This window comes from Centruroides vittatus, unplaced genomic scaffold, assembly GCF_030686945.1.
Source record: "Centruroides vittatus isolate TY-2023 unplaced genomic scaffold, ASM3068694v2 contig_436, whole genome shotgun sequence".
In the NCBI taxonomy this organism is placed as follows: domain Eukaryota; kingdom Metazoa; phylum Arthropoda; class Arachnida; order Scorpiones; family Buthidae; genus Centruroides; species Centruroides vittatus.
This window is the reverse complement of record NW_027122237.1, coordinates 118,368-144,006: the sequence shown is the minus strand read 5'-3', so window position 1 is coordinate 144,006 and position 25,639 is coordinate 118,368. Positions and strand designations below refer to the sequence as shown.

The 25,639-nt window shown below is 28.0% G+C and overlaps 1 protein-coding gene across 1 annotated transcript in view; it reads left to right on the top strand.

The window, feature by feature from the left end:
- LOC136976945 (glutamate receptor ionotropic, NMDA 2B-like) overlaps nucleotides 1–25,639 on the top strand; it is a 74,463-nt gene that overhangs the window by 34,803 nt on the left and 14,021 nt on the right. The window contains exons 8-16 of the mRNA XM_067272343.1: nucleotides 10,788–10,935; nucleotides 11,136–11,319; nucleotides 12,490–12,615; nucleotides 12,900–12,920; nucleotides 13,312–13,532; nucleotides 13,613–13,773; nucleotides 14,239–14,420; nucleotides 14,497–14,732; nucleotides 15,475–15,644. Coding sequence (XP_067128444.1) covers nucleotides 10,788–10,935; nucleotides 11,136–11,319; nucleotides 12,490–12,615; nucleotides 12,900–12,920; nucleotides 13,312–13,532; nucleotides 13,613–13,773; nucleotides 14,239–14,420; nucleotides 14,497–14,732; nucleotides 15,475–15,644 — 1,449 coding nt within the window. The remainder of the gene's footprint in view (nucleotides 1–10,787; nucleotides 10,936–11,135; nucleotides 11,320–12,489; nucleotides 12,616–12,899; nucleotides 12,921–13,311; nucleotides 13,533–13,612; nucleotides 13,774–14,238; nucleotides 14,421–14,496; nucleotides 14,733–15,474; nucleotides 15,645–25,639) is intronic.

Below are 25,639 nucleotides of genomic sequence, written 5' to 3'. Positions count from 1 at the left end.
CTACAAGTGCCGTTTTTTTAATTAGAATGTCCAAGAAAGTATCACGTTCATTTTTAATTAGAGAATTCAGAAAAAAAGAAATACGTTTATTCGAAAATATTGGTTTCCAATTTGAACATTTCGAAATCGAACGTGTTTATTTGCAATTATTGGTTTTCGATCAAAGAAAAAACTATATTAGAACATTTATCCATAATCACTAGTTTGGAAGTTAACAAGTTCATTTACAATTATGGCTTTTATTTAGAGCACTCAGAAAAGTCATCCAGTCACTCATTTTCAATCAGTATTTCCAGATAACACGTTTATCCACAGTTACCATTTTTACTTTTACGGTTCTGTTATATATAACAGAGAGAAAGTATGTCGATGGGTTTAAAAAATGACCCCTTCACTCAAAACTTTTACATTTTTGGACTCGAGGGACCTTGAAACGTCGACAAATGCAAAAACTTTCGGAGGTTTTTCTGTATGTATGGATGTGTGTGTGGGGAGCACAATTTTGTTCACCTAATTTGAAGCTTAATAACTCTCGTGCTTTTTGTCGAAAATTTCTGAAATTTGCAGGGAGTTTTGTGTATAAGGGAGATTAATACTGTTAAATTTTGGTTATTAAGGGTTGACGGGGTGGGGAGATAGAGAGGGTCGTGTGTACCTTCACTAGAGTCGGACTTAATATAGATTTTACAAGTTAATAGCATTTACATTTTTTTGTTTATAAAACCCATCCCTGTTCTCAAAATTAAGCTTTTTGCCACTTTATAATAATTAAAACTATAAAAAGTTCTTTTTAATAAAATATTTTAACAGATGGCGTCACATGCAGTTTTAAATGTTGCCAGAAAAGTTAAACAACTCGTTGCTGGATTTTTAATTAGAGCACTCAAGAAAGTGGTATATTTATTGCTAAACACCGATTTTCAATCAGAATATCAGCACGTTCAACCAGAGTAACCAGAAAAATATGTTCATTGGTAACCAGTACTTTTGGGAGCGAACTGAGAACGTGGCATCAAAGTGCCACGTTCGCTCACTTCGGAATACGTTTAGTAACCATTATTTTTAGTAAAATAATGAATAATTTCAGCATTCCAATAATCTAAAAAACTACAACAAACGAGTTGCTTAACTTTCCCAGCAACATTTAAAATTTTTGTGGCGCCATCTGTTACGATATTTTATTTTAAAAAATAACTTTTATACGTTTAATTATATATAAAATAGCAAAAAAACTTCATTTTGAAAGTAGGGACAGTTTTATTAAAAAAAAATTTGTAAATGCTAATAACGAGTAAAATCGTCATTAAGTCTGACCCTACTCAAGATACGACGCACGACCCCCTCTATCTCCTCACCCCCTTGGCCTTTAACCAGAATAATTTAACAGCATCGATTCCCCTAACACATAAACCTTCCTGCAAAATTTCAGAAAATTTCGACATAAATCACAGGGGTTAGTAAGCTTGAAACAGGGTGAACAAATCGTGCCCCCCACACACACTAACATCCATACATGCAGAACATTGCATACTTTTCCTCTGTTACATATAACAGCCGGGAAAGTTAAAAAAAATGAGTTAATCATCCGGGAAAAAAAATCAGGAAACAACAATTCACTCATTAAATTATACAATTGATCTTACACAAAGATAACTCATAAGTCTACCATTTACAAAGTATTGAGCCTACGTAACGAATGTAATTAATTTGTTACGTGAACGAAGTTTACACATAAATTTGTATAGATAAAAACCTTTATAATTTAGTAATTTAATGTAATTAATGGAAGAAAAAAACACGTAAAATGATTTTACACTAATGTTAATTAGTGTAAATTATATTAGTGTCGTTAATGAGATTTCGTGAAGAGGAAAGTAAAAGAAAAAATAAAAAATAATTTAAATTTTCAAATGAAAATTTACAATTTATTATAATTGAATTTCAAATAAAACAGTTTTTAATGCGAACTTAGATCACGTGGATGTGTTTTTTAAAATTAATTTTACGCAGTAACAAAAAGCCACGTGACCCAAATTTAAACGTTTTGTTTTGTTTTATTTTTAAATTAAAAATAGAATGTATTTTATTCTTTATGTAATTTATATTATTATAATTAAAATGGCAAATGAGAAGACGTTTCGTGCCAATTTAGGCAACGAAACGTCTTCGTGTAATTATTCTTATAAAAATAATTACCAAGCATAAATTCGTATCATAATCACGTAATCTAAATCTGAGTGTGTGTGTGTGTATGTGTATTTTATTTATATAAATTACGTTATTATTATTATTAAAATAGCAAATGATGAAAAAATTCGTAAATTTACATCATTTAATTGTTTTTTGTATTTTTTTTATAAAAGTATCTAGAAAAATTCACGTGATCTAAAAGTGTAGTTTTAGATCACGTATTCTAAGTTTCTAGTCATTTGGATCACTTGATTTAAGGTTCTAGATTTTTCGGATCATGTGAGCTAAGATTCTAGGTTTTTTAGACCATGTGATCTAAGATTCTAGGTTTTTTGGACCATGTGATCTAAGATTCTAGATTTTTTCGGATCATGTGATCTAAGATTCTAGATTTTTTCGGATCATGTGAGCTAAGGTTCTAGATTTTTCGGATCATGTGAGCTAAGATTCTAGATTTTTCAAATCATGTGGGCTAAGACTCTAGGTTTTTTGACCATGTGATCTAAGATTCTAGATTTTTTCGGATCATGTGATCTGAGGTTCTAGATTTTTCGGATCATGTGAGCTAAGGTTCTAGATTTTTCGGATCATGTGAGCTAAGATTCTAGATTTTTCAAATCATGTGGGCTAAGATTCTAGGTTTTTTGGACCATGTGATCTAAGGTTCTAGATTTTTCGGATCATGTGATCTAAGATTCTAGATTTTTTCGGATCATGTGATCTAAGGTTCTAGATTTTTCGGATCATGTGAGCTAAGATTCTAGATTTTTCAAATCATGTGGGCTAAGATTCTAGGTTTTTTGAGCCATGTGATCTAAGGTTCTAGATTTTTCGGATCATGTGAGCTAAGATTCTAGGTTTTTTGGACCATGTGATATAAGGTTCTGAATTTTTTGGATCATGTGAGCTAAGATTCTAGGTTTTTGAATCATGTGATCTAAGGTTGTATATTTTTATGCCACGTGAACTTGATTCACAAGATTCACGTTGGTGAACAACATCACGCGGTCTTGTTCACCAATGTGAACAAGACCACGTGATCTAAGATTGTAGAGTTTTATCTCACCCGTGATTCTAGTATAATGCACAACCACGTGATCTAAATTTTAAAATGTATTTCGTTTTATTTAAAACTTTTAAAATACATTATTAATTTACCGTATTTACTCGAATATAAGACGACCTCGCATATAGGACGAAGATCAAAATAAAGAAAATTAGTTTTATTAATACAATTTTAATTTTATTTCGTTTAATCACATGTAAAACATCAAATGAACATAAATGTCCACACTGTCCCGCAAAAATTACTAGCATTTTAAACTTTAAGGAAAAATCTTGTAAAAGCTGAACAATAGGGAACCTTTTTTGCCAATTCTCAACAGTCGAATCCACTTTCCGTCGATTACACTTATGAGTTTCTCCGAATTCTGATTTCCGAATAATCATCTGTTTTCACCTGGGAATGGATTAAAACTTATATCGTGCTCCCGTGTGATTTTGGAATTTCAATCTGGAATTCAATTCAAAAGCTTTGCTTTTTCCTATTGCTATTCATCCTTATTTTTGACAATATACAAGAAAGATTCAAACGACCCAGATAAAATACTTGTTTTTACAAGAGGATAAGCATCCAGTAAAAAATGTGAATACATAGTTCACAAAAATTATTTGCAAAAAAGCACAGAATCTTTCGCTTGCGCGTATAGGACGAGCTAGGATTTTGAAGCTGTGATAAATGAATAAAACCCTCGTCTTATATGCGAGTAAATACGGTATTTTAATGACTATATATATTTATACATTAAATTTAACCAAGTTCTAATTGGCATTTACGAGATTGATAAGTTTAAATATTTATTTTAAATGGATTTAAAACTATACAAGTTAAATAGATTTATAATTATGTTTACCTTTTCTATGATGAAACCTCAGTTTTATTTCTTTCAACCATCAATAGGAAATATTTTGTATATTATTTAAATAAAGTAATACACCAATTAATTGTAAATAAGGGCCGCTACATATAAAATAATTCAATTTATTTCGAGTTTTAAGTATTGAAAACTCATATCAAAGTTTATACAAGCGAAAGAATGATAAACTAAATATTTACCTTTTTGATCTCCGTCATCCTTCTCCCTTTAAATTTATAATTTATTTGTATTTCTAATACAAGGGTAGGATGAAAAGTAATGCACACATACTTGTAGAACACGAACAAAAAAATCACAATGCGCAAAGATCGGGGGAATAAGGAGGGCGTGGAATCGGTTCAAACTTCAGGTTTCGAAGAGCCTCGCCAGTTGCGCGCGAAGTGTGTGGATGAGTGTTATCATGTTGCAAGATTATTGGCGCCAGGTGATTATTTGTTGTGTTAGAGGCAGCCTGGCGCCAATAATCTTGCAACATGACAACGCTCATCCACACACTTCGCGCGCAACTGGCGAGGCTCTTCGAAACCTGAAGTTTGAACCGATTCCACGCCCTCCTTATTCCCCCAATTTTGCGCATTGTGATTTTTATTTTTTTTTCTCTACTCAAGAGAGACCTCAAGGGTGATCATTACACCTCGGACGATGAGCTGAAGGCAGCTGTCAAGTCCTGAATTCGAGAAAAGTCGGAATAATTTTTCAGTGACGGAATGAAAAAATTTGTTACACGTTGAGAGAAATGTGTTAACCTTAACGGTGACTAAATATATGATTTTGAAGCTTCAGAATTGTACTTTAATGTAATTTTTGCCCGATGTTGCTATTTGTTTTTGTTCGTGTTCTACAAGCATGTGTGCATTACTTTTCAGCCTATCATCGTAATATATTTTATATCAAAATTGTTATTACTATAGTAAGCTTTCTATTCTTGCATTAGCATTCCCGATAATATAAAATGTGCAGTGAACTGGATATAGCGACACCCGACATAACGAACTTTTGTTACAGCGAACAGTTTTCTTGGTCCTTTCCCTTCTCGGGTTTCCGGTTTTCCGAGATTCTTCCGGATTTTTTCTCACTGACACGTAGAACCGGAGAACTTTATTCTAGAAAATATCGCTACAATGAAGTGTTTCTCTTTTTTTCCAAGTTTTAAACGTTTTTTTTTATACTGGAAGAGTAAAAATACATTTCTGTTGCACGTGCCACCTTGTATCTTTTTGAAATAATTCATTCTATTCCGGATTTTATCCCCAATTACCTGGTAATTCCTAGTTGGGACACTTTAGTTAAGGTGGAACAAGCATTGATTTATCCAAAATTTTTCACAAATAAAAACACAATTACTAATTTTTAATTTTCCATCGTTGATTTCGTTAACTTTTCTGTTTCTCTGATTTTCTTTCTGTTTTTGCTTTGTCCGAATTTTCTCCACTGTTTTTCTCGAATTTAGGAGGGGCAGCTACAAGCTACACCCTGCTTTGTACGACCATGGTTATTCTTTACGTATATAGTGAACTTTTGATATATTCAGTCTCTTAAGAGTTCATTATATCGAGGGTCCAATATATACATATAAGTCATGTATATATATATGGAATTTCCTATCTTTAAATGAGCATTTTTAGCAATATATTATCGAGATTTTTATTCTCAAGTGAGCATTTCTAGTAATATATTATGGCGATCTTAGTTCTTCAGCATCTTTCTGATAAGTAAAAAAGTAAATAAATAAAATGAAAATAAAAGTGAATATTCTTTATGACATTTCCTTTCAATATTATTTATCTTTATAATATATATATATATTCTTTTTCGATTTACTTTAGTTTGGTTTCTTTTATCACACTCTTTTGTTTAGATATAATCTTTTTTCAATATCCTCCTTTAATATGTTTGATTTTATTTTCAATTTTTCAAAAATTCTATCTTTTTCCTTCTTATTTTAGACCTATAAATTTCCCACTGTCGTCCATCTGTCTGTCTGTTCTTCGTTAATCTCGAGAACGGAGTAATATAGATTAAAGTCGAGAGCAGATATGGAAAGCTGATGGATAGGAGACTCGATTAATTATATACGAACTCCCAGTACAGAACGGAACTCACATGATTTTAATTCAAAAAGTTCCCCTAAAAGGAGTTAGATAAATAACCAGCATGATTCAATTGCTAACAGGAAAAGTGTGTATAGGGGCAAGCCACTACTAATTTGAGGTGAAGAGCATATATTTTAAATTAAATAAATTTTAAAAATATGATTAAATATTGCAGCCCGGCATTGTGACGACGTTTAGAATTATAAATCGTAGACAAAAATTAAATTTAATTTTAATCTAAAAATCTATAGTATTGTAGTTTATTTAGTGCTTTTAAATGGAAATAATTACTTTAAAATCAATTTAGTTGTAGCAGATGTCAGGTTCAGAAGTAAAAGTTACAAATGGTTTCCAGCAAAACTACTTAACTTCACGCAATTAATTTCTTATTTTTTGTTATTATTTCTTTTTTAAACATTTAATAAAGTAAATTTGTCTTTAAAAATACTTTAAATTATTAAATGCATGTATATATTTTTTCACTGAAAGTTCATAAATCAAAATAAACGTTCGAGGTGGCTGAAAAGTCTGTTAACCATCCTAAAGAGGAAACTGAGTTATTATTCGAATGTTTATATATTTTGTCATGTTTTCACGTTGTTAAACTCAGTTTATCACCCACAAGTAGACATAAAATTACAAAAAAACGATTAATTGATTTTTAGACCAGCTTGTATATTTTCGTTGTATAAACACTATTCTTATTATATGTGGTCCCAAATTCAGTTAATTATCACGAAAATCTCATTCAAATGTTTAAACACCTAATCACGTTGTTATTGTGTATCCACGTCGTTCAAAAGTAAGTTTATGTTTCGTATTCATTTAGAAAACAAGGAACAATCTGACTTTTAGGCCACTCCGTATTTCAAATCAAATATTATTTATTAATAGTTCAAATATATAAAAATAATAATTTGAAGAATTTTAAAAATGAATTCAAAAATTTTCCCTTGAAAGGTGTTAGATAGATGACCGGCATGACTTTGCTGTTACCAGGAAAAATATGATTTACAGGGGCAAAGACTCGTAATTTGAGGTTGAAAGCATATATTTTAAATTAAATAAATTAAAATTTTCAACCCGACATTGTGATGATGTGACAATAATTATTGCTGGTTTAAAATTATTTGCAATTTTGTTGATTCATACATTATTAAAGATAAAAATTGTTATATATATGTATATATTTCTAAAAAGTCCAATATTCGATCTAGGAAAAACAAGTGATATATTTCGTGTGCTAAATTGGCTTCATATTAGAAAGCCAAAGCAATTTCTCGATAGACATGAGTCATTTATCTTGAAAACAAATAGAATATCACGTGGTTTATATGAATATAGTTTGTTAATTGCATAATATTTTTCGCAAATTTATAAATTTTCCAATAAATCTATTAACCAATTTAACCTTGAAAGCGTACAAAATGCTCTTTTGGTTAGCGCTCGTCGATTGATTTATCGATCATGTTATTGGCGATCGTGTTATTTACTAGCTAATTACATGAAATATAATTATCTTGAGGAATTACAACATAAAACTTTATAGATAAAATTAATTATCATTAAGAATAATCGCGAAAATAAAGATTAAATCAATACATCATCATCCTCATCGTATCGTGTATCCGTAAAGAAAATGATGCGAGATATCATTAATTTAAGTTTTAATATTTATATATATTTATAATTATATACATATATAATAAGTTGAGTAGAATTTAATTAGATGTTTACTTTATCCGAATTAAATGTCTGAATAAATTATTTAAGTCTGGAAACGCCGAAAATTATATTTTACATTAAATATAAGTGAGATCATTTATATCATTTATATATTTATAAACTTAATAATTTACTATTAACGTGTGTAGAATTTTAAAATACTTTAAAATAATACAAGCAACAAGTTTAAAAATAAAGAAAAATGGCTGCTTAAAATTTGAAAACACCAATCTTTAGTAATTCAATTTGATGCTCTACATCTTCATTGATAATGTTACCAATAAAATTGTTCAGAATTTTTATCATTTTGGATCAACTTTTTTATAAAATTATTCATAAAAATTATCTTTGCTTCAAGTGGTAATCATTAAATCGATCTAAAAAATGACTATATTCATCATCATCTTTACAATAACTTGTCATAAACGATAACTTTTCCTTATTCTTGAATATCAGTTATGACGTGGGGAGTATCTGGAGTTTTTAGATGAAGTAAATATACATGAGAATTGATTTTTTTGTAGAAAATTTAGAATTTTTTAAATATATTACCATGTATATTTGTATATTAAATGTGTAATTTAACGAGCAATTATTTATTGCGATATTGTCACAATGCAGGCAATTTTAATCATGTTTTTAATTTACTTAATTTAAAATATACGCTCTCCACCTAAAATTAGTAGTGTCTTGCCCCTGTAAATCATACTTTTCCTGTTAGCAATAGAGCCTTGCCGGTCGTCTATTTAACTCTGTTCTCGAAATTAAGGAAAGACAGACTGACAGACGGACGATAATGGGAATTTATAGGTCCACAATTTTTTCAAAGAGCAGCCCGAAAATTAATTTAATTAACTGTTAGTTTTTATGCGGTATCAACAATTTTTAGACAGAGAAAATACGCATTAAAAATTTTTTTCGTGAGAAATAGCTGCTCGTTTTGGTAAATATTTTAATATATTATCCGGAAATATATATATATATATATATATATATATATATATATAATATTTCTAGGATTAATTGTGTTACTTGTAAATCAATTAAATTAATAATTTTCGTGTGTAGATTTACGGTAAATACCAGATTATAAAATAGAATTTAGATGTTATTCGTTTTCTTAAATGAAAAATTTTAATAGATTCTTAAATGAATGCTTTAGTTTATTGCCTGGAGTTGCATAATCATAAATTCTGAGTTTCTATTCCAAAGTATATGGTGATATCTTTATAATGATACATGGGAAATTATCAGAAAATGTATCTTAATATATATAAAGTAGATTTTCTTGTAAAATTTCTATATTTAAACGAAGAATTTACTTTTAAAAACTTTAAAATATTTTAATATATTTCGATTATAAATAATTTTCTATATAATTAACATCATTATTAGAAAAATTAATTAATTACTTAATTCTTAAGTTCAGTATATTAAAGCTCGCATTTTCAATAGATTCAAAGGAGCTTAAAATTTTTATTTTTAAATGATTTTATAAAGTTAATTATTAATTAAAATTAGGTATTCTTTAAAAATTTAAATTAATAATTAGTATTTGCTCATTTATACCTGAATTTTCAACAAAGGTAAAAGAAATAAAAGATTTATTCCTCTGTTAATAAGTGTTTATAAAAAGGGAGGAAAATTAAATAAATATGGAAGAATCTTAATTTGCTAAACAGGTAAAAGTGTAATTTTTATGAATATTTATCCTGTTTTCTTAGTGTTTTTAAAACAAATGATCCGTAGTTTGTTGCGGTTAATTTTAAATTTGATTAAGTACACGTTAATGTATGGCTAATGTGGATGCAGCAACATCTGCCAGGATAAAAGAAGAGAATACAAATTTGTTCATCATCTTTTCTTAATATTATAAATCTGGAATAATTTTTAAATTCATTAATTATAATTATATATACATGTTTAATTTCTTAATTTTTTATACGAAAGCGCAAATTTTAGTATTAAGAATAAGTTCAACAGAATTACTTTAGTGTCATCTCATTAAGCTTGTTAAACAAGCGAATTATTTAAATATGTTGCTCATTAAATTTAATTTGTACACTTTAATGTTGTACGTAGTTAAATACAGTATGAAATTAAGTATATTATACTGAATGTACAAGATATATATATATATGTAGACATGTTGTAACTAGACTTATTGTAGCCCTAAGCTATAATACTTACGAGACTCTTCTCACTCCATCAAATAAGTTAGTTGTAAACTTAAAAGCATGAGATTCCAAGCTACAGTCATGTGCCTCGAGTTTCTTAGCTGTAAATTATTTAGTTTATATATATATAGGTCTTTCATATATGTATAACGACTGGAATTAATATGTATACCTCTTCAGATACTTTATCAATAAAACTACTCAAATAATTTTGATAAAATATTGAATTTATGTGATTACCAAATGAAATATTAAAAAGCACTAAACATAAATTAATTTAATAAAAATGAATTTATGATATGCAATAAAGTTTATATATTATTATATAAACTTTATTCATATATTATTGTTATCCTTCAATAACTGCAAATTTTTATTTTTTAGAAATTGAATTAAATTTTGTGGAAAATCGAATCACTTAGTTTCCATCTTTTATACTTGATTTAACTCGTTATGTTTTAAGTATTGTTTACATGCTCCAATTACCGATTTTTCGCTTGCATTTCCCGAAAATTACTCCTTCTTTTATTTATTTTATTCAATTTTGGTCAAGTTTAGTACATATTTTTTTTCCTTAACATACATAAAAAAAACTAAGTAGAAATTTCTATAAGAATATACTTAAGAAGAATTGTATGATAATAAAATATAATTTTTCTTATCAGATTTAACGTTTCGGTAGCCACAAATGGTTCAGATTATTATAAATGTTGTGCTGGCTTCTGCATCGATCTGCTTCAGAAATTCGCAGATGACCTTAGTTTTACATATGATCTTTACGAAGTCGAAGATAAAAAATGGGGAGCATTAAATGTAAGTAAGGATTTTTATCAATGCAATTTTCCCATAATTATTCATCAATTTTTAAAATAACACACTAGTTTTCTCAAATTTCCTATGTAGCGCCATCTAATGTTTTAAAAATAAATTATTTTTTATGATCTCTTTAACACGGGGTGTCATTCTTATTTAATTTTTTAAAAATAACAATATTATGCAACTAACTTTTACAGAACGGTACGTGGAATGGTCTGATAGCCGATCTTTTATCTCATAAAGCTGATATCGTTGTTACTTCCTTCAAAATTAACTCAGAAAGACAAAGTGCCGTCGACTTTACTGTTCCTTTCTTAGAAACTGGAATTGCTATTGTTGTAGCTAAAAGAACTGGAATAATATCTCCCAAAGCATTCCTTGGTAAGCTTTTTTCCCACTCTTTTCCTTCATTCAGAATTAATTTGCATGAAAAAACAATTGAAAAATCCAGTGCAGCGTTATCCTATGGACAAAAAAGAGCAATTTCCTGGGTCCTCCACCAAGAGGGAACTTCGGGAATCTTTTATAAGAAATACTCTCTCTACCCCGAAAATTTCCCAGGAAAAAAACGTCTGAATTCGACACCACGTGGGGGCCTCCTAATTTAAATATTTTTGGGCCTCACGAGCTGGATACAACACTGGAAAAATCAAAAATTGAATTTATTTTTGTTCCAACGTAAAACATCAACAAGGTTTTGAAATTTTTTGCATAATTTTTACATAAATTTAATGTCAATAATAATATTAAAAGGGCATCAAGTCTCGCAAAATAGCAATTCAGGATGAATTTATCAAAATATTTTCTCTATTTATTCATAAAATATTCTTCAGATTAGCCAGAAAAAAATATATAAAAGAGGATTTGGGATTGGTAAATCTGGAAACAAAAATAATAATAATAAAAAAAACCATTTTGATCCGATAAATGTTTGAACGGAATACTCTAAATATGGAAAAAAATATATAAATAAAAAAAACACAAGTTGAGTGAGGATAGGAAAACAAAAATGGACTTATATATGAAGTACTTATACAACGAATAAATGTGATATCAAATAGATGTCAGTTATTGACAGCAAACACTACTCTTGGAGAGGTTGGTATATCCCGAGGCGAAGACAAGCCTTCGCTGATATGTATTCTAACTGACATTTCGAGAACAAATAACTCGATATCATAAAAAAAAGAAAACTCTACAGATATTCTGTAGATGTCAGGATAATTCTTTAATTACGTCACAGTTTTTGTGTCTCCGTAGGAAGTTGCGATAAATAATTTATAAAGTCAATTTGTCTGGTAGAATAAATCCAAAAATAAGATTAATTGAATCGTAGAGAGGAGGAATGTGATATCCCAGAGAGAATTTGGGTAAAATTTGATATATAAAATGGACCTCCATTTATGAAATTAAAAAACACGCGCGATTTTTCAAAAAAGTTATCTTTGAAACTTTCTGAAAAAAATGCAATTTCTATCTGTAAAAAGTTTAATAAAATATGGATTTTGATTTGATAGATTTTTCCATATTTTTTTTTCTTACTTTTTTTAGAACCATTCGATACGATTTCTTGGATAATGATTTTGCTCATAAGCATACAAGCTGCAGCCTTCTCCATTTTCTTTTTCGAGTGGTTAAGTCCCGCAGGATACGATAAGAAAATGTTGCCGGCTAGAGGTAAGTTTGAATATTGCATTAAATGGTAAATATCTATAGATTTTAATAATGGCAATATCTAAAAATACCACAGAAATGCGCTAGATTATAATAATTGTTTTTTGAAAGACAAGAGATGTTTTTACAAATTAAATTGTGTAAATATTTATTTTAAAAGTTACATATATATGTATGTATATATACATGTATGTATTTATTCGTGTATATAAGACAGTCTAGCATTTTAAATTTGCATTACTTTTTGTGAAAAATTCCTACTTTCTTCTCTATGCTTCATCTATCAGACGAGAATGATTCGAATCCCGGTAAGTAAATAGAGAATCCTTATATATATTGTATAGTATATGTTGCATATTTGACGTAGAATGATTTCTACAGTAATAAATTGTTTTTATATACATTTTTTATGTCTAAAAGATCAAAGAGGTGCACGAAACTTGTCAATGATTGTTTACATTTTATTTTTGCACTGTATTTTAATTAAAAATTCTAATTAATTAGCATGATTAGCTTTTTTCTTTAAATTTTTTTGTAGAAGAATAGTTTCAGTAGTATTTTTAATGGAATTTTCTATAGTTTAAGTGTTGATTAGCTGATAACTAAATATTTTATTCCCACAATTGGCATTTTTTAAATACGTAGCTTGATTAGCTTGGTGGCATTCAAAAAGATTATTATGTTTTTTGTCTTCAATAGATCACAAATTTTCGTTGTTCAGAACATATTGGTTGGTATGGGCTATTTTATTTGGTGCAGCCGTCAATGTAGATTGTCCTAGAGGTTATACAGCACGTTTCATGTCCAACGTGTGGGCCATGTTTGCTGTGGTTTTCCTCGCCATATATACAGCTAATTTAGCAGCTTTTATGATCACTCGTGAAGAGTATTATGACTTAAGTGGAATTGAAGATAAAAGAGTACGCATCGTACACATATTTATAATGGTTTACGCGACATCTATGATGTATGTACAGTACTATTTCTTTTGTGATTTCAGTTGCAGTACCCAACGATGGTTGATCCACCCTTCCGCTATGGCACCATCCCCTCTGGCAATACAGAGACGGTACTTAAGAGAAATAAACCAGATTTATACATGTACATGAAGAAATATAACCAGCCATCAGTACAGGATGGTATCAAAGCAGTGAAGATGGGGTAAATAATCATACATTCATGAATTTCTAACTAATAATAACTCGATAAAAGACTCGATTCTAATGAAATTTCAGCCATAATTAATATCGATAAGGGTGCAAAATTGAAAATAATATTTCGTAAACAAATTTTACAGTATAAAATTAGGTAATTTATGTATTTTTATTATATATATTTTTTAAATTCAAATTGTTAAAAATTTATGACTACACACCGAAAGATGCAGCATTTTTATGGCAACTCTGCAAATATACCTCAGTAAAAATTTGAAAAATTTACAAGAGATGGTGTATGTCATATTTGTTGAAGTACTCATGATGGAAACGTGATCAGAATATGTTTTCAATACATATATAAATGGATAGACAGTTAATATTCAAATATACAAAAAGGATGCGTGCTCCATATACAAACAGAGCGTGAAATATCCAGAATAATAAGAGCATATATAACTTTTTTTTCCAGGGATCTAGATGCTTTTATATACGATTCAACAGTTTTAGAATATTTAGTTGGACAGGACAACGAATGTCGTCTTCTAACAGTAGGATCATGGTATGCAATGACCGGTTACGGTTTCGCTTTACCAAAAAACTCTAATTATTTAAATATGTTCAACAGAGAAATGATTAAGTATAGAGAAAATGGTAAATAATTTCTTAAAAATTAAATTTCTTTTTAACATTTCCTAATAATTTCAATATATACTTTAATTCTTTTAAGGTGATTTAGAAAGATTGCAAAGATTTTGGTTCCAAGGGGCTTGCAAGCCTACAAAGAATAAGCGTAATGTGAGCAAGCCTTTGGATATCAATCAATTTATGAGCGCCTTTTTATTGCTAGGATGTGGTGTTTTTTTAACCATTTGCCTCTTGGGTCTAGAACACTTGTACTTCCGTTACATCAGGAAGCACTTAGCAAAGAAAGATGCTGGTGGCTGCTTCACCCTTATCAGTCTGGTGCGTATACATTTACCTACATAATCCGTAATTTCCAAGTTTAAATATCATATTTGGGAATATTAATTTTAATTATAATTAATAGTAATGTTTTAATTCGATATTTAAATTGTAATAACAGTCAGAAATTGGAGTAATGTCCTTAATTTGAATGCAATTTTAAAAATTAAAAAATTACAATAGTTGTAATGTTTTGAATTAAAATATTCTTATAGAAAAAAATTGTAACGTGTGCCAAAAATGCAACAGAGATTTAATTTAGAAATTAATTAGATTTCATTAATTATCGCCGTTTCTTCAGAAAATGATAAAAATATCTCTTTTGAAATATATGGAAAATAATCAAATTTGCTCAAGTTTGTTTAATTCCGAACGAATTAAAAATAGAAAAGAATCTAATCACGATAAAGGTCAAAGTAGATTTATTCAATCGTTAAGACGTAACAAGTCAAAGATTCTTCCTTCTTACGATTAGACTTTAATTGCTCCCATTGGTAAGTCGAAAATACCAGTTTTTTTCCCCAAAGGAAAAGAATCTTAGTGCAGCAAACCAATCACGTTTCCAAAGTCTTGACACAAATCTACTCTACACGCCATTTATAATCCCCAAACTTTCTACTATCGAAAGTTGCTTTTGGTAAAGACTTTCTATCCAGAATCTTAAATAATTCAATTTACAAAAGCAAATTAATACATTTTCTTTTTTTTAATGCATTTATACGTATTATTTATTTTAAAATAGAGTATGGGAAAATCCCTGAGTTTCAGGGGTGCTGTGTTTGAGGCCCAGGACATGATAAAACATCACAGATGCAAGGATCCCATTTGTGATACTCAACTATGGAAAGCTAAGCACGAATTGGATATGGCGAATCTGAAAATACGTCAACTTGAAGCACAAATTGAAGGAAGGTAAAGAAAATTTACAATATTTTTAGAAATATTGACTTCAAAAATATATATATTATTCAATATTACGTATTGAATATCATTTTTAAAAAGAAAAATCAATGTGTAATTATCATATCAATTTTTTCCAAGTCTTTTACGTTGTGGTTTTTTAAAAATTTGAAACTATTTAGGCTATATCGTATCGAATTTTATTCCAAAAAACAAAAAAAACCAGTCGGAAAGAACGAAAGTTAATTATTTTATTTTATTTTTATTCTTTCTTATCAGTGATGCGGAAAAACAAACCGTGTTATTACATGTCAATACAACTTGCTCTACATTATTTTTATATCGAGAAACGTGATAAGTCGAGTTCTTTCGAAATCAAATTTAGTGTGAAGATAAATTTCGATATTGAACCAAAAAATTCTGTATATAAATTGCATTGGTTTAAGTCTGGAATAAGAGGAATCACTGTTAAAAAAGAAGAGTTCTGATCATTCTGTTTACTTATCAAATTACTGCTGCTACTACTAACATTGTTAAATTTCCTTTTCGAAATTAAAAATTACTTCCTCAAATATTGTATTTACATTCTCAGAATACTTATTTGATAAAAATATAATAATAATAAATAAACCTAAACTACGATGTTACAGTTTTTGATACATTAGTATAAGATATTCGGGGATGATGAGTGACGGTGTTTTCACTTCCCATTTTTGGATTTAATGTTTAAAAACAATATTATTAAATTATCAGTTAATTAACATTAAAAGATCGATGATTATTTAGTTTAATCTACTTATTTCTTATAATTCCTTTATTATCATCCATTTATATTCATTCATTAACAAATGTAAAATAGTTAGATAAATAAAATGATTCTCTGATTTATTTATAAATGTTAAAAACCTATAAATTTTATTTGAAATTATTTTAAAGATATTTTTGAAGAGAATAGAATGTAAATACACTTAAAAACCTCTTCAAAATTTAGTGAATTTGTCAAAAATGTCCATTTGCCTGTTGTTTTTAATGATCGTGTATGCATGCTACATTCTTATTAAAATTTTTTTGAACATAATATTTTTAAAAAGTAAAGATTTTCTTATTATATAAATAATTTTATTTGCTAAATTCATCGTTATTAATTTTTAAAATCATAATTTTTATACAATGGCTGCTTCAACGATTGATATCATCATTAAAATAAATTCAAACTCTGAAATATCACATGGAAATTTTCCAAAAATACGATTTTATCGTTTGTAAGAAATAAATATTATAAAATTTAATAATATATATATATATTATCTAAAAAATAAACAATTTAATTAGTTGTAATGATTACTTTATACAATAAAATAGAAACTACGAATATAATTACATTATATATATATATATTTTATATTATTTATTTTAAATATGTTTTAAATTTAAACCTGAAATATATTTTCGGATGGATAATGTCCTTGTAGATTATAAATTATTTTTGTAATAATTTCTAGTTTTATCATAAAACTTGTAATTAAAAATGAAAGAAAGTAACACCTTGTTTATTATAAATACTTATATTTAATAATAATAAATAACGTACTTATACTTTTACCTTATCGATTCATTCTATATAGTCCATAAATAATCATTAAATTTGACGTTATGTTCTGCAAACTTTAAATTTAAAGCTTGGATAAAAATCTTCATCCTGTAAATGCAGTTTCTCTGCCTTTATTATTACTATGCGGAGAAGCTACCTTCGCAGGATAAAGTTTCATATTAAGTCTATGGAAATGACAGCGTACTTACACGTATTATTTTAGTCATTTTACTTATGAGAAATATTTTAAGTTGCTCAGATTTCTTAATTTATGAGAAATATATGCAAATAATCACTGCTCAGAGTTAATTATGTGAATTATTTTATTCTCGAGTTATGAGTTCTTGGCTATATTGGATATGTAGGAATAGATTCCTATACGGTAAAATACGACACAGAACGGGTTTACAGCATTACAGTGTTATTATTTTTAATGACAATACTGGTATACTGTATTACGGATAGTAGAGAGATTGCTATCGACATTTTCCGTTATAAAATGCTTTGTTATAACGTTACGAGCATTCATAACGTTTATAAGTATAAACAAAGCTCCCGTTATAAGCTTACGTTATAAAATAATCCAATCATAGCAGTCTTTTGCTTACAACGGGGCCAATAAGATATGACAAAAGATTTACGTCACTATTTCAAACGTAGCGAGCGAGAAGACACGATTTTATTATTTTAACGCCGAAAGATTTAGAAATTACCATGAATTATAATCTAAAAGCAGCACTTGAAATTCAATTTAATTGTTTAGCATAAACATTCATGTTCTTTAGCAGCTCTATGCATAGATTTATACACAAAAATATTTTTCCAATTCTTCCGGATCTCCCAGATTTGGAAGATTGATAGAAATCTCCCGAATGTAGGAATAGATTCCTATACGGGAAATTTTCATTCCAAGAGTAAAAAATTCTCAGAAGACTTGAAGTTTTTTACTCTCAGTAATATCAATATATTGCCTCCTATAATTTAGTCTGTTTTAATATATATATATATATATATTTTTTTTTTAATATAAAACCCAAATCATCATTCCGAGTAAATGCGAGGATAAGCCTCAGTTTAAGAGTCCAAGAATTAAAAAAATGTTTGCCAAATTCCGGGAAATCGGGAATGTTGGCAATCCTAATCCAAGATTTTCATGATTTGTATGACTACTCGCAAATTCGCTATATGGTACGATACACAAAATGAGGATTTATAGCACTATTATACCTTATTGAGACATAAGAGTGCTACAAATCCTCGTTCTGTGTTATAATACTATGCAGTATTATAAATAAAAAGTACTAATATCTGGATTATCAACACAATATAAGGACTATCACTAAATGCTGTAAATTTAAACAATAATCCTCTCAATTCTCTTAAATAAAATATATAAATTATATTGCTTTTTAAATCAAATTTATTACAATTTATTTCATTTTTTAAAAGTGAAAACTTGAATTTCATTTTGACTTTTTTGTCATTTTACTTTTTAGAGATGCATCTGAAAGATTTGAAAAAATTTCAGTCATTTGAAAGGATGTAATTCTGATTCTCCAATGCAATTTTTATTTAAAGTATTTTGTAATAAATGCAACTAAAGTGAATTTCGATCATCTTTCCATTTTCAAAAAAACCTCGCAACAGTAAATTTCGAGATGAATGTAAGAATATAAGAAAAATGTGAGCATCTGAAACTGTAAAAAAGTCTTACCTATTTTTTACAGCAAAAAAAGTAGAAGAAATTTAAAAAATAATTTCATTTTCTAATATTTTAAGTGAATCTTTTTGAAAATTTAATACAAGATTAACTTATATATTAGCACGTTAATCTGCAGCAAGGTATGCTAGAGTAAACATGCATTGTCATATTGTTTTCTATTGTTAAACATGAAAATTAATTTAAATACTACTCAATACTATTATGAGTCTAACATTTGTGACAGTGATTTATTATGAGATTAATTATCACTTGCTATGATTATTGATTTTTCTTATTCCTTTCTCCATAACTTATTATAATATTATCAAGATTAACACATAATGTATTTTCTCATTAATACTTCATGCAATTTTCAAGATAAACAGTACTTTATGTTATTTTTAACATTACATTAGCATTAAACATTTGCTTAAATATGAAAGAAATTATGTTATGGCTCATAGGAACTTAAATTATATCTTTGATTCAAAAGGTAAGTTGTATTTATCATTGTAGCAGACATACAGATTGCATTTATGTGCAAGAAAATTGGAATTTTCTCTTATATATAGGGTACTAAAGAGATATTTATATAGTGAATAATTTTCCAGTTCATAAAATTTACATTTTAAAATATTTTGCAAGCAATTATTTCTCTATACAGTAAGCAAAAGTGTAAATGTCTATGTGCTTGTCTGCAGAATAAATTATTCAAAATTTTAGGAATTTTTTTCATGTTACTCCATTTGATGTGAATAAAACTGAGTAAAAACAATATAATTTTGATAAAATTTAAAATAATTATCATCAAATTATGTAATATTTTGATAAAGAAATCTTCAGATATTCCTGTTAAGCTTTAATATAAATAATATCAATATTAGTTTTTCACACATTTTAATTAATGTAAAACTAAATTAGAATATTTAAAAAAATTACTTTTAGTATAATTAATTTAAAAAATAAAATTTATTTCAGAAAATTGAATTTATTTATTTCATAATGCTTAAGATTTAATTTAATTTATTTATATTTTTGTCTTAAAAGATTCTTATCTTTTAAGACAAAAATATAAATAAAAGCAATAATTTTTGAATTTTATTATTTAGATCATTTAATAATAATGCAATTAAAAAATAAATTATAAATTAATTAAGATATTTCTAATTTTTATTAAACATTTTCCTTTAAGAAAAATCCAAATAATCAGATGCATCAATTACATCAGCAATAGACTAAAAAAATCAATCCAAATTTGAAAAATCCATTCAAAATAATATGAATATTTAAACTTTCTCTTCTTTTTATAGTAAAAAAGTTAATTTCAGGCAGAAAAATTACTTTTTAATTATATAAGTTGAAGATTTAAAAAGAAAATTATGTACGTTATAGAAAATTGAAAGTTAAAGCAATAATTAATTGGATTTAGTGATTTTTTTATGTTTAGAATTCTAAGGGAATTAAAATATCTTGCCGCTACTAAATATCATTTTATAAATATTTAATAATTTTTACTTTACAAGTCACAAAAGAAATTTTTTTTAATGATGAAACATCCTCATCTCAAGAAGATACTCTTGAGATGAAGATGCATCACTTGGAAAAAAATGAACAATTACTTGATAAAATCTCATCAAATATTCTAAATTAAAATAAAAATGCAAATTTAAATTCTTTAGTGAATAAATATAAATATAAATTAAACATTGATTTAATGCTATTATATTGTTTACAATTTGTAATTAATGCAACAAATACACTAACAAACTGAAATTTTAGTAAGTTTTAAAAAAAATAAATTAAAATAACATCATTTTTACTTTTACTCTATAAATTCAGGTAATTTTTTTTTATTTTCTGAAAAATTTGAATGATTTTCCTTAGTAAAATCCATATAAATTAATAATTTGATTTTTCTAAAATCAATTTTCTTAGCATCAAAATCAAGATAAATCAAGCATCTAAGAAAATAAAAATGATAATTTAATACTTTAAACAATATAAAAATATTTTTAAAAAGTTTAAATTCATAAACAACACTTCATATAAAATAATTTTAAGATCTGGTACACTTTCTATAGACTGAAAAATATTACTTTTTTAAGTTAAAATCACTGTATAAAAGTAAACATTTATATTAAATTTATTTTTTTTTCTTAAAAATAAAATTTTGAAATGGTTTCAAAGTTGTTATTTTATATAAAAAGTCTACAGATATTGGAAGACATGTGATATTTTTTGTGTGCCAAACTGAAAGATGCTGAGGATTAAAGTTAAATTGCATATTAAAACCATATAATTAATGGTGCCAAAAACCAAAATTTGTATATTTCTATGTATATTACTTATAAATTTTATATTTTTTGATTATTGTATTTACTCAATTATCTCTCTAGCCATTGATACGACTTTCTTTTCTATAAGAAATATATTTTTAACAATATATTTTCTGATATACTGATTTCCAATGTAAAATTTGAACGTTTACACAACTTATTGAAGAAATTAAATTAGAATTAAGCATTAATACACGTCAAATTAATTATTTATTATTAAAAATTACAGTAATAAATTATTAAAAAAGAGTAAAAAGTAAAATATGGAAAATCAAAGAGATTTTCTTACTAAAATCCATAAAAAATTCAAACTTCTGGCTTAATTTGTAGAGGAACCGACAGACAGATTAAGCTAATATAAAAGCTTTTTACTTGTTTATAAACCATAAAATTGATATAATAAAAATTCTAGTTAATCAGGAGTTTAATTTATTAGTTAGATAAAAGTTTGTTGTTGTAGTAGCAGCAACAGCAGCAGCAGCAGTAGTAGTAGCAGCAGCAGTTGCCTTTCTATCAATAAAAAAGATTTTATTGATCTATAGAACTGCTTTATTTATTCATAAACTGTGAATTTATTGTGAGATGTTCAGACAAAATTCTCAATTAAATTCGGTTGGTGGATAAAGGATAAGTGATGACATCGCTTTAGACATTTCTGTCCTTTAGCAATGGCTTACCTTAATTCAATAAGTTGAATAGAGGAAGTTTAGAAACCTTTAAATAATTAAGACAGAACTACAGTTTGGAATTAGTTTAGAACAGAATTAATTATTAATGAACTTTAATTGTTTTAAATCGATTAATGGATTTTTAAATAACCTTAAATTTAGCAAAAAACTTTATAGGATTTTGGGAATATATTTTCAATCAGTTGTTCGCGATCCCCTAAAATTCCGTTCTTTCAAGAGCAGTAAAAGAATTTTTATTTCTTGAAGAAAAGGGGTCGAAAAGTATTGAATTTTAGTGTGCCAACTTACAAATGTAGTAAAGAAATCAAGTATAGAACCGATATCTTTTACTATCCTCATTCATCTTACAAGATACTCAAATAGAACGAATGTTTGTGTAGAAAAATCGTTTCCATTTGGGACCAAATATATTTTTATCTATCTGGTTCCTGTTTTATTTATTTCTTTAGATGCACAGTTTTTATGCACAAGCATGTATTTTGCCTCTTTTCCAAACAGATCTCGATGATGCCTCGATGAAAAATGCATCCGAGATTAATCCACCTTCATCTTTACTCTATAAGAATATAGCTTACGTATATAAAGAAAGGATAACCTTTAATTCGTCCTTTCATCAAGAAATAGACTGTTACGGGAAGCGGTATTGTTTTACAGGAGCAATATTGTAATATAAATACAACAGAATCCAATATTATAGACTACAGTCGTAGTCGTAAACAGCAGAAGTTATAAGATGCCTTCACGATTTTTTTTTTTATTAAATATTTGAAATTGGTTTTAAAATCGAATTATTCTTTAGATTTATCATCACATGAAGAATTTTTGTATAATCAAAAGTTATAAGTAGAGTTTAAACGAGGTTTTAACTAAAAAATCACGGAGTATACGGCTCCTCTGGGTATACCCAGGGCATAAGTAGAGGGCATACCCTCCACTGTGGCCCTGGTTATAGATGTAATATTGTACTGTACGTGTAACAGAATCCAATGCTTTACTATAGATACAACAGATTTTAATATTGTACTATAGGTGCAACAGAATCCAATATCGTACTGTAGATACAACAGAAATCAATAGAGTGCTGTAGGCACAATACTGAATTTTACAGCACCATTCAGTTATCGCACTTCAGTCCTCAGAGATGAATCAATACCTGCATTTCAAAGGGAGTAACTTTAAAGCCACTCCAAAGAACTTATGGCAACAACAATAAGCTATTACAGTAACAATTGCCGAACATTTTAATGCTGATCTAATTTCCATTTAGTATTGACGTGACTCATTAATTATTATCAATTAACACCTTTCCAAGTTATTCTTGAGATGCAGAGCAACAGCAATTAATATGTATGATGGACAAACATATCACCATTCTATTATCATTTAGAATTCAGTAGCATGGGGAATATAAATTAGAAATTTTATAAATTTTAATACACTTTAATTACTGTAATTGTAAGTGGGTACCATTCCAGCATTTTGTTAATGGATAAGTGTGATTTCTAATCTTCATTCGAGTATTTTATTCCAAAAAATCTGCCCAATTTATTTTAACTTCTGCTAAATGTAAATCAAATATAGTAATTTGAGTTTTTCACGCGTAATTTTTTCGTCTTGCGTGTTTTAAAAGATATATTTACACAGGAAAGTCCAGTTATCTGTGGAAATTCGTCCATATCTTCGATTTTATCACGCTTGAAAGTCCCGTAGTTTTTAAATTTTTATCTATTTTAGATAAGGAAATAAATTAAATTACGATTTATCGATTATTCTTCTTTTTAAACGAGAATGATTGATTTGTTTTTCATTTACCTTAAAATTTATAGAAGACGTTTAAATCTGTTAACGACAGCCATCTTGAACGGACACGCTACGGATGCGTGCGATGAGCAGTTGGCATCGTTCGTGTAACACATTAATGGTTAGTTAAGTATCTGTTGAACGCTTCGCCAGCAAATATGGCCGATTTGCCTATAGATCTTTCTACAGCAACGAACAAAATGTAGGTTACTTCATATTTAGAGCAAAAAAATGAAAATTGGAACGGTTCCCAACGAATTTACAACGAATATGAATTTAATTACGATACATTCAAAATTTAGGTCAAGGGCATCAAAATCTCTCTTGTGCCATGGAATATTGTAAAACATTCTAGAACTTTTTAATTGCTTTAGAAAATTTCGGACAAGCCATAACTTTTGTATATGTACAAGAGCTTGTACATATACAAAAGTTAGTGTCGTATATCGTTGCATTTAGTGTCGTATATCCACTCGTATCAAGAAATTTGTTTACTTTGTCGTCTTGTAATAATTCTTGCTTTTGCATGGTCACGTACACAATCTCCATCATTAATTTTGGGGTTACGAAGTGCAACTTGTGGATTATATGTAACGATACACGTCACAAGATGTTCTGTAGAAGCAACGTAATAACTCCATAAATTCGTTTTGAAATAACCACACGAGATAACCCTTCCACAGTATTCTACATACTGTGGAAGGGTTATCTCGTGTGGTACCTGACAGTTTTTCGATCGTGAAATGCGGTATTTGACATACAGACAGACAATAGTTTCTAAAATTATATTATATATACAATGCAAGATTTTATACACGGTATTATAGCTAAAAATAATCATTTTTATTCATTTCTTGGGTTATAACAAGTGGTTGATATTAGGCATTATCGAGATCTGAGATTATGTAAAAAAATTAAAGTATAGGCCCTACTTTAGTATTATTTATAAGGCATATAAATATGCACGAAAAAAGAAATTCGTGTATTGCTACCACTATTGACTTCTCGTTTTCTCTCTTCTTCATCCCTTCTTTATTAAATTCTTCAGAAGTTTGAGCTCGTGTGCTTGACAAGCCTTTATATATACAAAATAGGTAAAGTATATAAAGTATGCACATTATGTCCTATATGTTCACAATAGTGAAGACACAGTTAATATATTTGTGCCATTATGGCACAGACGTATAGTTTCGACCTTACTGTGATAATTGCTGCTACGTGTCGGCCATTAAAATTCTTATTGTTAAACATAAATATGATAATACGCTAGTTATACCTTTATGACAAACGATAAATTTCATATATGCCATTTGAAAATATGCATGTAATAATTTATTTAAACTTTCTTTTGTTAAGGCTGTTCCTGACATCATCTGTCTTTGACAAATGCGGAATTGTTGAAGAACTATACGATATTTCTCTGTGATTTCTTGAGTTAAGATATCAATTCATGATGTCGTCTCGAGAAATTGCAATTCAAAAGGTCAGGCTAGACAGTGTCAAAAGATGAGGGGCAAAATGGTCTGAGGCTTCTCCGCATGGCCTTGTATGATCAAGAGAAATCACTCCAAACCACGAAGAAAAACTCAAATAATTGTAGTGTATGTGGCAATTTCAATAGAAGAATTTAACAGATGCACCGTTGACCCTCGATATAACAGGAAAAGCGATAACTGAGGCCATTTCGGGCATTAATATCCACACTGTCTGAAATACAACATTTTCTCTTCAGCAATGCGTGGGAACAAGCATTTAATCCACTGTTATATCGGGGTTTGCAAAATCGGGTTATTAGTAAATAATTATAAGTGATCCAGAGTTAGAACGTTCAAGAATGGACAGAAATTTCTTCGTTAATAACAGTTAAAATACTTTACAGTACACAAAAT